Here is a 12,350-nt window from a genome sequence, read left to right on the forward strand (position 1 = left end):
GCAGCTTTCGATAGCTTCGATAGCCATGTCATTCACGGGAGGTTCCTGATCGTGCAGCCCGATCCTCACCCTAGGTGACTGGGTCTCCCCCCAACGCGACAATTGGCGATTCAGATGCAAATTGGCTGCTCTGAGAGCATTCGATAGTCGCCTTAGTCGTGCAGATCGAGCACGATTTGGGCCGCTTAAGAGGACCACGATGCCGGCGGTGGTTCCCTGCTCGCGCTTGGAAGACTGGAGTAACGGAGTTGCAGGCCCTCATAAGTCCGCGTCCCCTCATCGCGTCGCTTGCTTCTGCTTCTGTTCTTTGGACTCGTTCTCTCCCTCTCTTTGCCCAGAGTTCCCTCTTGTACGCCGTTGCGGCCGCAAGCTGACAGCCGACAAGCTTCCAACTACGCACAGTCCTTCGCTTGAATACACACTATTACTGCTAATAATAATAATACACAATGGGGTCTGAGCTTGGGATCAATGAAAACACCAAGCCCCAGGCTAACTACGGCCCCGTGGCCATCTGGTGGGATGTCTGGGCCATCGTCTGGACTATAGTCATCGGTGCTGGCATGTTCTACCTGATCAAGCGCCGCAACAACCCCATCCTGCGAGTCCGCTCTCTCTCGCTTTCTCTCTCTGCTATCGGTCTTCTTCATTTGTACTGGATTGCCTGCCAGATTGCCGTCATGATCGGGCCCATCATGCCCGGCGACGTGCAGTTCTGGGTCATGGGCATCTATCTGCCCTGTGGTCTGGCCCTCTTCCACGCCTCCAACAGTTACTTCCTGCATGTCGCGAAGATGCAGAAGAAGTACGCCAAATACAGTTTTCTTATTGATTCGACGCCTGATGCCAAGCGCTCCCACCAGGGGCCCGGCCTGATCAACCGCTTCCGCCGTCTGGACTATACCCTGAAGCTCGTCATCTTCGTGGCCACTGCCATGGTTGGACAGGTAGGACCACACTCACTCGTTTGATATTGTCCTCTTGCTAATAAGGTAGATCCTCCTCACCGTCATCATGTGGGCGATGTCGCGCAAGTACCACCCTTCGTTCGGTATCCCCGGCACTGAGGTCCACGGCTCCCCGATGAAGATCTTGACGGAGCAGGGCCGTGGCTGGGAATGGTGGCCTGGTGTCTTCTGGCAGTTCTTCTGGTCGTGGATTGTCGCTCCCATCATTCTCTGGAACTCGCGCCACATCCACGACACCCAGGGCTGGCGCGTGCAGACCATTGCCTGTGCCATTGCCGGTCTCCATGCGACCCCCATGTGGCTCATTGCCCTCTACGTGCCTGCGTTCGAAGTCGTCAACAAGTACTGGGTTCCCCCCCAGTGGATCTGCCTGTCCATCATGGTCCTCGAGATCTTCACCGTCCTGCTCCCCTGCTGGGAAGTCTTCCGCCAGCAGTCGCTGCGCAAGGAAACCCTCGACGCCATCAGACAGTGGGAAATCCGCACCAAGGGCGCCAACTCCGAGACCAAGTCGCTCGGCTCGACGGCGACCATGGTCGACTCGATGATGTCCGGCTGGAAGTCCAACAACGACTCCGTCCTCAGCGACAACAGCTCCCGCGAGAGTATCCTCAACATGAGTGCCCTGGAATACGTCCTCGAGCGCAACCCCTCGCCCCTGCAGCGGTTCTCGGCCCTGAACGACTTTTCCGGCGAGAACGTCGCCTTTCTGACTTCTGTCGCCGAGTGGAAGGCCAGCCTGCCCAAGGCCATGACTGATTCCGCTGCTGGTGAGCCAGATGAGGCAACCAAGGAGGCCATCCGCGAAGCCTTCAACCGTGCCCTATACATCTACGCCGAGTTCATCAGTGTCCGCCACGCCGAGTTCCCCGTCAACATCTCCTCGCAGGACCTCAAGAAGCTCGACAACGTCTTCGAGCCGCCTGCCCTGATCCTCTACGGCGACGAGGACGGCTCCGTCGACCCTGCCACCCCCTTCGACAACGCCGCCATGCCCTCCCCGGCCTACTCCGAGTTCAGCGAGAGCTCGCTCGCGGCCATCAAGAACCGCGCAGAGTACGTCGGCGACATGCCGCGCGGCTTCAGCTCCTCTGTCTTCGACGAGGCCGAGCACAGCATCAAATACCTGGTGCTCACCAACACATGGCCCAAGTTCGTCAAGAACCGGCGGTCGTCGACGGACTCGCTGGAGACGTTGCAGGATGAAGCTGCATAAACTGGGCCAGACGCACGCACCTTGCATGTGGCACTGGCATGTGAAACGCCATCGACGAATCTCGGGCTATCTTATCTGGTTCTGGACTTCGCTTCTTGTATATATTTCGCCCTAGTAATAGTATTATATACCCCAGTCTGAGGACAATGCATTCACTCGTTCTACTACTATTACTATACTATTATCCGGTTTCCTATTCCTCGCTTACTATTAAAATTACAATTAACTTGGCCTCCGCCTCCTGCAGGTACGCAAGCAAACTCAAATACAAATTGTTGTTTCCATATCTAGTTAGACCTGCCGATCTCTATACATTCCATTTGCCACTGGAAACAGTAATCATAACATGTGCCAGTAACTCCTACAGGGTACAAAGCTAGTGAGGAACATCCTCAGTGGAATCAAAATGCTCGCTCGCCCACGGACTCCTCCGTCGAATCCCCTCCCCCCTATAAAAAAACACAAACGGAATCGGCACAAGGAGTATAGCCAAAAACCCCAGGAGACTACTCGCCCATTCATACCCCAGACGGGTATACATCTGCTCCGCGAAGAGCGGGAATCCAGCACCGACTAGATTCCGCACGAGGATGACGCCCGCCAGTGCAGAAGCTGAGTACGTCTGGTATCCGTCGACGATGTAGTTCAGGATACTGAGGATGACGATGTACAGCCCTGCGCCGAAGAGGGAGGAGGCGATGATGGGTACGATCCAGGGGATGGAGGGGTAGCTTGTCCAGCCGAACCAGAAGAGGCTTATTGGGATGAGGAGGGCGCCGGCGCGTGCCATCCACATGCGTGCCTCCGGGACGGATTTGCCGTTTTGTTGGGCAACGCGGCGGAGGTAGTATCGTTCTTGCAGTGGGGAGAGGGCGAAGGCGAGGATGGGCCCGATGGCGAGGCCGAGGAAGGCGAGGCCTTGTTGGCCGACGTTGAAGCCGTGGCCGTTGGGGGAGCCGAAGACGAGCGGGAAGGCCTCGTTGAAGAGGTAGACGAGGCCGTAGAGGAAGCCGTTGTAGAGGGCTGAGAAGAGCGTGATGGGCTCTGTGAAGAGGAAGTAGAATGGGCGGGACAGGGTGATGCGGAAGAGCTGGGGGAGGCTCTGGCGCTGCGAGGCGTGTTGGTCAGTCGTTGTCGCAGCCGATGCGAGCCCTTCACGGCGCATCTTCTTCCTGGCTCGCGCGGCCTTGCGCTGGAGGATGATGCTGTGGCGGGTTTCGGGGACTGTGATGGCGAGCAGCACCCAGAAGAAGCCGGTGATGATCATGAGGATCCAGAAGATCCAGCGGAACCCCAGGTTGAGCCCGATATAGCCGGTCACGACGAGCGCCATCGGGGGCCCGAATGTGCTGCTCAGTCCGTAGACGGCCATGGGGAGCCCGCTGGCATTGCGCTCCCAGAGATCACTCACGGTGCCGCCGGTGTTGGTCAAGGGTGCGCCGCCTGCTAACCCTGCAAGCAGTCGACAGACGATCATGGTGCCGATATTCGGGGCCAGGGCGAGGGGCAGTTGGAATAAGCACAAGAGGAACCAGGAAATGAGATATACAGGCTGGCGGCCGTAGTATTCGGACAGCGGCGCCAGCAGCACAGGCCCAACGGCGTATCCCAGCACGTACATCGACAGGCACAGCGTGGTCACTTCAGTCGAGACGTGAAAATGCTCTGCGATCTCGGGGGCGCCAGACGAAAAGCCACCGGCGCACCAGGTTCTATACAGCATTAGCATCGTAATAATATCAAAGTATGGGTTGACGGACGTGACCACGTTGAGCATGCTCACAAAGCAGGTAATCCACCACTTGCGCCAGAACCCCCAGCACCGTGGGTTGTCGCGGTCGCCAGGAGCGAAGATGATATGCAGAGGCAGTGCATGGCCAGGGCTGTTTCTGGCACGGGCGAGGGCCTCTTCTTCGGAGACGAGCACGTCGCTCGTAGTGGCAGACTTGACGATATCTGGATTAGCCATGGGGAGACTCATAGGAGCTGATCAAAAATCCAGGAGGACTGCGATAGGCATACAGACGACGTCATACCAATATCAGTATTAGAACCAGTGTCAGCGCTGTAAAAAGGCTAAAGGCAAGATACGAACCAGGATTCGTGGCTCCAGGTGGCGATTAAGCATTGTCAAGCTTTGCTGATTCTTTGATTTGAATTTGACTATCATCTATTTATTTCAAATGTCCACACGTTGCTCAGAACTGAAACGTACCTACAACGAGCCAGGCGACCGGAATATAGATGGTAGTTTCGCGACGAGAGGATCGCATGGCGCGTAGAGTGTAGACGAATTTGCGATCGTGCAGTCTGTGGCGATGGTGTTGTGTAGCAGCCCGGAGAACCCCCAGAACACGAGGCAGCATCTGATAAGTGACAAGTGATAACCGGGTACCGGGAACACGGAAGACTCAATTAATCGTGGTATTGATCGCCAGAACCCACAGTGGTTCATGTTCGATTTGTGTTTGCCCTGAGCCAAGAAGCGATAGTTCGTGCCCTACTCACCATCACACAGAGACAGCACCAGCAGGCTTGAGTAGACGCTGTATAGGATTGCATGACTCGCACGCCGTCAAACTAATGGCTGGAACTGTCAGCTCAACTGTCAGACTCAAAACTGAGGACAACCCAGGCCACCCAGCTGATGGGGTGGGAGAGATTTGGAATACATGCCCATCGCCCCGCTGATCGCCGCGCTGCGAACGAGTCGTGCCTGGCTTTGCTTTTTCCGATCGCAGAGTATTTAACCCCTGGTCCTGACTTTGTCAGAATATCCCGGTTACCGTAGCATTTACCGTTACTGTTTACTGTTTAATGATGGCAACTTCGCTCCGTTCAGCGCGTGTGCTCTTGCAGTCCAAAGACGCCGTGCGATGGCGCTCAAAAGACGCAGCGGCATTTGAGCGAAACACAGACGCAGTCGAGGACTTTTACTACTATAGCGGATCCCAGAATGCACGCAACGGACGGCGGCATCTTGACCTGACTGTCACCGCACGACTGCGAGTCGATCCCCAGGCCGATATCCAGCCCGACCATGCCCGCGCTGCGTGGGTTACACTGCAACAGAAACACCCCGCCCTCGCGTCCTACGTACACGGCTCGAAGCGGATATATACCAGGATGGACGAGGAGGAACAGATGAAGAAGTGGCTGAACAAGACCTTTGTGGTGCTGCCGGATGAGGAGGAGATAACGCCAGAGGTGCTGGACAGTCTGCCAGCGACAGATATGCCGGCGATGCACTTTTTACCAGACGCGATGACATTTGCCCTGCGGACACCTCATCACCTCATGGATGCGCTGGGGACGGTGATGTTGCTGAATGACTTTCTTACCGAGTTGAGCCGGACGCTGCTTGGGGAGGTCGACACGACGCAAGACGACCAGCCAGTGGACCTGGCATGCAGCCTCAAAGAAGCCGCTTCCTTACCCTCCGCATCAATAGCACAGCGCGCCCGTCTGTGGAATATCCGTCGTCGGTGGCTGCGCAGTTACCCTACCGTGGGCGTCGTGCCGGACCAGGAGTGTCCCCAGTCAGGGCTCTCGTCATGGCGCGACCTCGAGTATACCCCGGGCGAGACGAAAGATATCATCGCCAAGGCGAAGAAGCACAAAATGTCCGTGACGCACGTCATCCACGCCGGAGTCGCCTTTGCAGCCAAGGAATACGGCCCCTTCCAGCTGACCAGGAACTACAACTCCGTCATCCTGGTGGACATGCGTCGGCGGTTCACGGACGAGTCGGCGCGGCAGCGACACGCCCTCGCCCCGCAGCACGCGATGTGGCCGGTCTCCGTGCAGGTGACGAGTTTCTGGAAGACGGCGGAACTCCTGAAGAACGAGTACCAGGAGCTCGTCAAGGACCCGGACCTGCCGGCGCTGGTTGAGCCTGTCTTTGCGGAGACGATCCCCGGTGCCTCCGCGGCGTGTCCGACCTTCCACAGCGCTCCGATATTTGGCAACTGTGGCCGGATAGACGATCAGCTGGAGTCGGCCTATGAAGGGTTCACAGTGGACGACTTTTCACTCTCAACCGAGTGCTCGGGCGAGGAGATTGTCATGGCCGTGTGGACGTACCAGGGCAAGCTGAGGATCCGGGCGATGTTCAACGAGGGCTTCCACAGCGCAAAGAGCATCGAGCAGTACATGTGGTTGACGGAGGTGGCGCTCAAGGACGGGCTAGGGGTGGGCAAGGTGCACAGCTGGTGGCCATAACGACTAATGACTCTATGAATGATACCTATTAATTTGATTGTCTATCTATATTCTGTACCCTCTGTAGGAGATCCACAGACCTCCAAACCCAAACTATAAGATGAAACTATAAATGGAGATGGTCGATCAGACCAGATCACGGATACTCCTCGGCTCTCGGACTCACTTTTAATTCACTTTTAACTCACTTGTTCTTTCAGGTTCTGGTCTGCACTAATCAATCTAAAATCAATAGACTGTGGGCGTGTCGATCAGACGAACCAATCTTCCGGTGGACGGACCACAGCTAATTCTGTCGCACGAGTCAAGCCAGACTATGGATCAATAGTCACTCTAGCGTGTGACGATGTTCATTCTCCTAGTCACTCTTTACTACGTAGTCTTCTGGCTTATTCCCCTGGGACGTTGACCCCCGACACCTCCCTGCAAATGCCCAACAACTCCTCCTGCTTCTTCACATTCGCTGCCCCCGGATGCGGCGCCTCCTCGCCCCTCGTCGTAAAGAACGTCCCACTCTTGAGCTTCGCCAGACTCCCCTGTCCCGCCGCCCACTCCGCCAGCGCCTGGGCCGGCTTATCCATGCCCCCAGGCGCCATGCTACCCCCCATCTTCGTGCGCACCCACCCCGGATGCATGCTGACAATCTGAATATCGTCGCCCCAGCGTCTCGCAAACGCATTCGCCAGCATCACATCGTGCAGTTTGCTGTTGCCGTACGAGTGCGACTGCGTTGCATTCCGCAGGCTCTCGTCCCCTCCGTAGTGGCTGTCCGAGCTCATATACAGAAGTCGCTCGGTCGGCCTCTTCATCTTGCAGGTAAGGATATAAGGTGCGAGCGTATTCACGGCAAATACAGCCGAGATCTTATCAGCTGTGATCTCCGTGCTCGAGGTCCCGCCGTACCCGATCCCGGCGTTGTGGATGACCGCGTCGAACGGCTCGGGCGAGAGACCGTTGGCGTCGTCCGCGAGCTTCTTCGTCTCGGATATCGAGCTCAGGTCGCCGACTAGGACGGCTTCGGCTTGGGGGACGGCCTTGTGTGCTGACGCTGCGCGGTCGGCGTTGCGCGCGTGCAGCACGACCGAGTGGCCCTGCTCGGATAGGAGCTTTGCGGCAGATTGGCCGATGCCGTCGCTGGAGCCGGTGATGAATATTCGTGTCATGGTTGCTTTTAGACTGGGCATGTGTATTGATACTGATACTGAGATTGAAGTGTGTTGGTTAGAGAGACGCTGTCTAATTTGGTCAAGGACGCTGTCTGCTGTGATGTCATGCTTTCTAAGACTGCATGACGTCAACTATACAACATGTAAGAGGTACAGAGCAGGAAATGGAAATTATCTCGAGTTGATTATGGATAATGTGATATCAGGTTGTAGTCTATTATTGTGTGTCGGGTTTCCTTATTGGGTAGTCCGCAGCCCGCAGCAAGGTCATTACATATGTGCCCTTCAAGTCTATACCCCATCAGAGAGAGAGTAAGGCATGGACAGCCTTCCAAGTACACGTGCTCATATTCTTGATTTTCATTGCCATCGGGACTGGAGAAGAGTATAGCAGGACAGTGAAGGATGACGGCTTTAATCCATGTGCTGACGGCGTCTCTGCCACTTCGTTAACCGCACGACTGCGTCCAAACGTGGCCGGATTTCCTATGCGGAGTGCCCTGGTTCCAGGCGGAAGTTCCTGATCGAGTATCAGGGCTGTGAATCAATACAGATGCCAAGTACCTGGTACTCCTGGCCCATTTAGGATGCGTAGCTTGTATCTTTGAACTCCAATGAACGATACATCAAGCCAAATAGGGCCCTGGCGTGGATGCTGAATACATAGAAATACAAAAATATGAATATGAAACTAGATCATGCTTCATAAATACCAACAATCCTTTATTTCAACAATCATGTGCAGTTGCACTGGCAGCCTGTGCCATCAAGGCAGCGCCCACTCCAGAGCCATCCTTTGCAAGGCTGATTCGGACTCTCTGTTCGCCTGCAGCGCCAAATTGTGGCAGCTCTCTCAGTGCAGCGCGCATATCGTCTTCAAATGTGGGATAGAATTCGATTAGTGACCCGTCAGCGGCGATGTCGATGGCCTCTCCGTATGTCTTGGATCCCTTCAGTTGGATAAGAGGTTTCCCTCTCAGCCATAGTCCAATGAAAGTGATGACTCGATTGCAGAGAAGACTAATTCTCCGCCAGAAGCTTTCAACGCGACTGTGGCATCTTGGACGTTTAGGTGTTTGTTCGAGTCGACCGCTTTGAATGATCAATGACGCCAATGATGCGCCTGCCAACCGTGCTGCTCGTCGAGCAATGGATCTGGATATCAGTTGAATAGCTTTGGCGTCATGTCTGCTCACTTTCTCTGCAGACAGGGTATCTTGAATGAGTCTGATTGCACTATCGATGTTGCTCGCTGCTAGTTTGGAGAGGAACGAGCTGTCGATGCAACAAGTCTTCTCGCCCATTGTCATATCCAATACACCCAGGTGGTCCAGTCTTCGGATGGCCAATCGCAGCAGCTCTCCTAGATATAACCCTGACACTCTCTTCTCCAGCATCTGTGATCCTGGATCAATAGATGCTTCGTCCAGCTCGTCGTCAAAGGATGTCCGTGGTAGCACTTCCATCCTTTCATCCAGACTGCCCCATTCTGTGTTCATTACCATGATACCTTCTTCGTCCGATGCTGTTCCCAGCCGTTTTATATTGGACAGTTTCTCGACATAGGCCGCATTCGTCCCAGTGCCGAATATAATGGCTGCCAATGTGGATGTCTCCGGCCCAGACGTATAGGACCTTGTCAACAACGTCCCAACGCTATCATTTGCAAGGACTGCTACTCGCACCGGCAGTCCTTTCCTGTCAACCGCTTCCTGCAACAGGACACAGGGATCGCGGCCGATGGCCTCGGGGATGTCCCAGCCCTTGTCCCACCGGATAAGACGACCAGAGGCAAGCGATGTTTGTTCGCATGTAAAACTGAAAGTGAAGCCTAAAGAGTAAGAGCCCGGATGCAGCTCTAGAAAATCTGAAATCTTCTGAGCGATAAAGTCGAATAGAGGCCGGTAGCTGGTGTTGACCATGACATGGGACGGTACGCTGTGCTTGCTTTGGATAACATCAAACCTCGAATCTCCTCGCAGGTTTACCAGGCATATCCGGCAGTTACTGCCTCCCAGATCAACTGCTAAATACTGGCCTCGTTCAGTGCCGGTGGGAATGCTGCGCACGTAGGCTGGGAGCTGCCAGGTGCGTTCGTTGACGAGTCCATCTCCTGTGACTGTTAGTGAGCCGCAATGGATATTTCGAGGAAAACTCACTCAGCTGAGCAACAAAATGGCGTGTTATTCGCTGAATATCCGCAGCAGGGATGTCAAATTCGCCGGCGATCTGCTCTGCCTGGGGCAGCACGCCAGGATCCTCCTCTTTGACCATCTTAATTAGTGAATGGTCCACATGACAAGTAGTTTAAAACATCCACAGCCATGTTTGCGATTGATAATTCTGCCAGACGCGATCGTTCGAGAATGTGGCCTACCGGTAAACAACCGGACATGGCCGGCCGCCCTGCACAGACCGCGCCGCACAACGCCGGTCCAGACTGCATTCTCCATCCTCCACTTGTCCTGCTTTCCCCTGACTTTGCCGGGCTTCCCACTTTCCAAGATGTCCCTGTCTGCCAACCAAACAGTTCCCGAGCCAAGGAACGGCCAAAATGCTGCGGAGGATAAGCCCCGCAAGGCTTGCAGTCAGTCCCAGTCTCTCCTTCTCCATCCCCTTCGTGGCCCGTGCGCATCGGTCGCGGTGAGTTTCAACATGTAACTAGTATACAGTCAATTGCAGACGCCAGAAGATGAGATGCGTCGTCGAAGGCAACAATGTCTGTCGTCGCTGTCGCCGCTCAGGGCTGCCCTGTATCTTCCTGCCGCGAGCCAATGCAGCGACTCTGCCGGAGGGTGTGATGGCTCTGCAGGACGACGATTTCAAAACGGATGTCCTGCATAGACTAAAGGTTATTGAGGAGAGAATTGGTCTTGACCATCGGGCGCAAGAAGCGGAGGCTGCTGAAGACGTAGATGACACCGGAGATCGATCACCAGAGTCCAAGGGCTTCGGGCCTCTCTGGGGAGCAGTGGCGGTGCTGCAGAGAAGTACCCCACAGACTGTTCCCTCTATATGGCGTAGTGATATAGTAAAGGAGCTGTGGCTGTCGTAAGTGGTACGCTTTTGGTGTCTATCCGCTACTAATACAGTGGCAGATTCCACGATAGAATGCCTGGCCTGCATTTCATGCCGCACAAACAGACCTTTTCTGCGCCTCATCCAATACTCCTGGTCTCCATATTGTACTGTTCCAGCGTGCGGGGCCCGCCAGATGTTGCAGAGCTGGCACCGCACTACTTCACCGTCCTGTGCAATGCCATCGCCCAGCTATGCATCCCCAATAGTGAAATGGGCAGAACGCCTGACGATACAGAGGAATGGGCTTTCCAGACAGTTTTAGGAATAATTCTGGCCGGGCTTCTCAATGAGGCAACTGTCCGTGAGACTGGGATCTGGATATCTATAGCATATCGCCTCATCCTGGAACACTTCCCAGCTCATATCGACAAGTCATCGCGCAAGTGGCGCAAGCTGTTCAGCGGTGTCCAGATTATTGACCTCGAGCATGCCTCTCTTCATCTTTCCTGTCCTGTTCTTCCGATTGAAGCGCCACTACAGGGTCTGCGAATGTCGCATCGCGATCAACTGTACAGACTGACTCGAATGATGCATACCGGCCTGACTCATTTCGCAGGAAGGGGATTGCCAACAATATGGTCAGCCTTTACGAGCGATGTCTCATCAGTGAGTTTAACAAGCGGCAGTTTCACTGCAGTCGATACCGCGGTGATGAGGGATTGGGCTCGCCAGCTGGATGAATGGCTTGTTGAGTTCACCCAGAGCTCAGAGGGATCGGAACAAGATCTCAAACTTGTCTTTCGCCAGTATGTCCTTCATCGGCTGGTTGTTTTATCCATATACCATCCAGTGAGAGGGTATAACATGTGGTCGAACAGCATCACCCCGAAGGAACAGTACGAATTGCTCCTTTCAGCCCGCGCAACTCTAAAGCTACATTCTCATGATGATTCTATCTGGTCGAACTGGGACCAGGTCATTATCACCTGGGCTGCACTTATTGTCATTCAGGGTATCGAAGGGGGCAGTGGCGAACCAGATGGTATGTTATCAAAGTGCATAGCAGGCGTCATGGCTAATATATACAGATCTCCCAAGTATACGCGTGCACCTTGAAATGCTCAAACGAATGACAGGCCCAAAGCCCAGTCTGCGTGACATCCTCGTCGCCCGGCTGGAATCGAGTCTAGCTGGAATACAAGTTCCCGAGTCTGCAACCCTGCCGCAGAATGTGTACGAGAACCTTGCCATGATGGCCCCGATGGACCAGTCGTGGCAGTTGTTCGACCAATCCAGTCTGCAGCAGATGATGTATTCGGACTGGATGGCTCAGTGAGATAGTTTACTCACCCTAGCATCCATTGTCTGCACACCACGGTTGTTCAAGGAAATATCGCCTATCGCCGAGGATCCCTGTATTTACGAACTCCGGAGTCTGTAATGGACTGCTCTGTCACCGGCAATCCATCTCAGGTGGACCTTGAGGAATCACAATCTCCAAGCGTATGCAACATTGCTCCATCTTTAATTTATCTATACAGTAAGCCAGCGGTGATCAGTCGCGACCTGGTCCAGTCAGATGGCACCGGCAAAGTCCGGCAAACACGTCTCAGCCGTCTCGGACTTCTCACCGGTTTTGGCTGATAACGCGGTGCACAAATGAATGGGCTTCTTTTATTGGAGGAGTTATTATCATTTATCACCCATGTGGAAGAGATTGGCAACCACGCGATTCTTGGTGACTGATTCAGTCTTGGG

General features: G+C 54.6%; 7 protein-coding genes across 7 annotated transcripts; 3 read left to right on the plus strand and 4 right to left on the minus strand.

Moving 5' to 3' along the window:
• Window positions 1–449: 449 nt before the first annotated feature.
• Window positions 450–2,184, plus strand: ASPSYDRAFT_32391 (uncharacterized protein; the record flags this gene model as incomplete). Its single annotated transcript, XM_040844976.1, has 2 exons — window positions 450–947; window positions 997–2,184. The coding sequence occupies 2 exons, from the start codon at window positions 450–452 to the stop codon at window positions 2,182–2,184; spliced, it is 1,686 nt and encodes a 561-aa protein (XP_040702148.1).
• Window positions 2,185–2,560: 376 nt separating this feature from the next.
• ASPSYDRAFT_153653 (MFS transporter) lies at window positions 2,561–4,153 on the minus strand (the record flags this gene model as incomplete). The annotated part of the gene is made up of 2 exons (XM_040842307.1): window positions 2,561–3,896; window positions 3,945–4,153. 2 exons carry the CDS (start codon window positions 4,151–4,153, stop codon window positions 2,561–2,563), a joined length of 1,545 nt encoding a protein of 514 aa, XP_040702149.1.
• Window positions 4,154–4,315: 162 nt separating this feature from the next.
• On the minus strand, window positions 4,316–4,755 carry ASPSYDRAFT_46360 (uncharacterized protein). The gene has a single exon (XM_040847203.1). It carries the CDS (start codon window positions 4,637–4,639, stop codon window positions 4,400–4,402), a length of 240 nt encoding a protein of 79 aa, XP_040702150.1. The 5' UTR covers window positions 4,640–4,755; the 3' UTR covers window positions 4,316–4,399.
• An 87-nt stretch (window positions 4,756–4,842) lies between these two features.
• Window positions 4,843–6,558, plus strand: ASPSYDRAFT_46361 (uncharacterized protein). Its single transcript, XM_040847204.1, has one exon. It carries the CDS (start codon window positions 5,005–5,007, stop codon window positions 6,403–6,405), a length of 1,401 nt encoding a protein of 466 aa, XP_040702151.1. The 5' UTR covers window positions 4,843–5,004; the 3' UTR covers window positions 6,406–6,558.
• On the minus strand, window positions 6,556–7,645 carry ASPSYDRAFT_46362 (uncharacterized protein). The gene has a single exon (XM_040847205.1). It carries the CDS (start codon window positions 7,566–7,568, stop codon window positions 6,795–6,797), a length of 774 nt encoding a protein of 257 aa, XP_040702152.1. The 5' UTR covers window positions 7,569–7,645; the 3' UTR covers window positions 6,556–6,794.
• A 654-nt stretch (window positions 7,646–8,299) lies between these two features.
• On the minus strand, window positions 8,300–9,845 carry ASPSYDRAFT_32395 (putative glucokinase; the record flags this gene model as incomplete). Its single annotated transcript, XM_040844977.1, has 2 exons — window positions 8,300–9,684; window positions 9,731–9,845. The coding sequence occupies 2 exons, from the start codon at window positions 9,843–9,845 to the stop codon at window positions 8,300–8,302; spliced, it is 1,500 nt and encodes a 499-aa protein (XP_040702153.1).
• Window positions 9,846–10,242: 397 nt separating this feature from the next.
• On the plus strand, window positions 10,243–12,347 carry ASPSYDRAFT_1179184 (uncharacterized protein). Its single transcript, XM_040840338.1, has 3 exons — window positions 10,243–10,622; window positions 10,670–11,634; window positions 11,681–12,347. The coding sequence occupies exons 1-3, from the start codon at window positions 10,264–10,266 to the stop codon at window positions 11,926–11,928; spliced, it is 1,572 nt and encodes a 523-aa protein (XP_040702154.1). The 5' UTR covers window positions 10,243–10,263; the 3' UTR covers window positions 11,929–12,347.
• The last annotated feature ends 3 nt before the right edge of the window (window positions 12,348–12,350 follow it).

This window comes from Aspergillus sydowii, assembly GCF_001890705.1.
Source record: "Aspergillus sydowii CBS 593.65 unplaced genomic scaffold ASPSYscaffold_6, whole genome shotgun sequence".
NCBI lineage: Eukaryota > Fungi > Ascomycota > Eurotiomycetes > Eurotiales > Aspergillaceae > Aspergillus > Aspergillus sydowii.

Excerpts from the sequence above, each read along its gene's own strand:
- ASPSYDRAFT_1179184 (XM_040840338.1), top strand. The coding sequence starts at position 10,264 with ATGAGATGCGTCGTCGAAGGCAACAATGTCTGTCGTCGCTGTCGCCGC. Across the intron at positions 10,623-10,669 it reads GTAAAGGAGCTGTGGCTGTC|ATTCCACGATAGAATGCCTG; the intron begins GTAAGTGGTACG and ends ATACAGTGGCAG. Across the intron at positions 11,635-11,680 it reads GGGCAGTGGCGAACCAGATG|ATCTCCCAAGTATACGCGTG; the intron begins GTATGTTATCAA and ends TAATATATACAG.
- ASPSYDRAFT_46362 (XM_040847205.1), bottom strand. The coding sequence starts at position 7,568 with ATGACACGAATATTCATCACCGGCTCCAGCGACGGCATCGGCCAATCT.
- ASPSYDRAFT_46360 (XM_040847203.1), bottom strand. The coding sequence starts at position 4,639 with ATGAACCACTGTGGGTTCTGGCGATCAATACCACGATTAATTGAGTCT.
- ASPSYDRAFT_46361 (XM_040847204.1), top strand. The coding sequence starts at position 5,005 with ATGGCAACTTCGCTCCGTTCAGCGCGTGTGCTCTTGCAGTCCAAAGAC.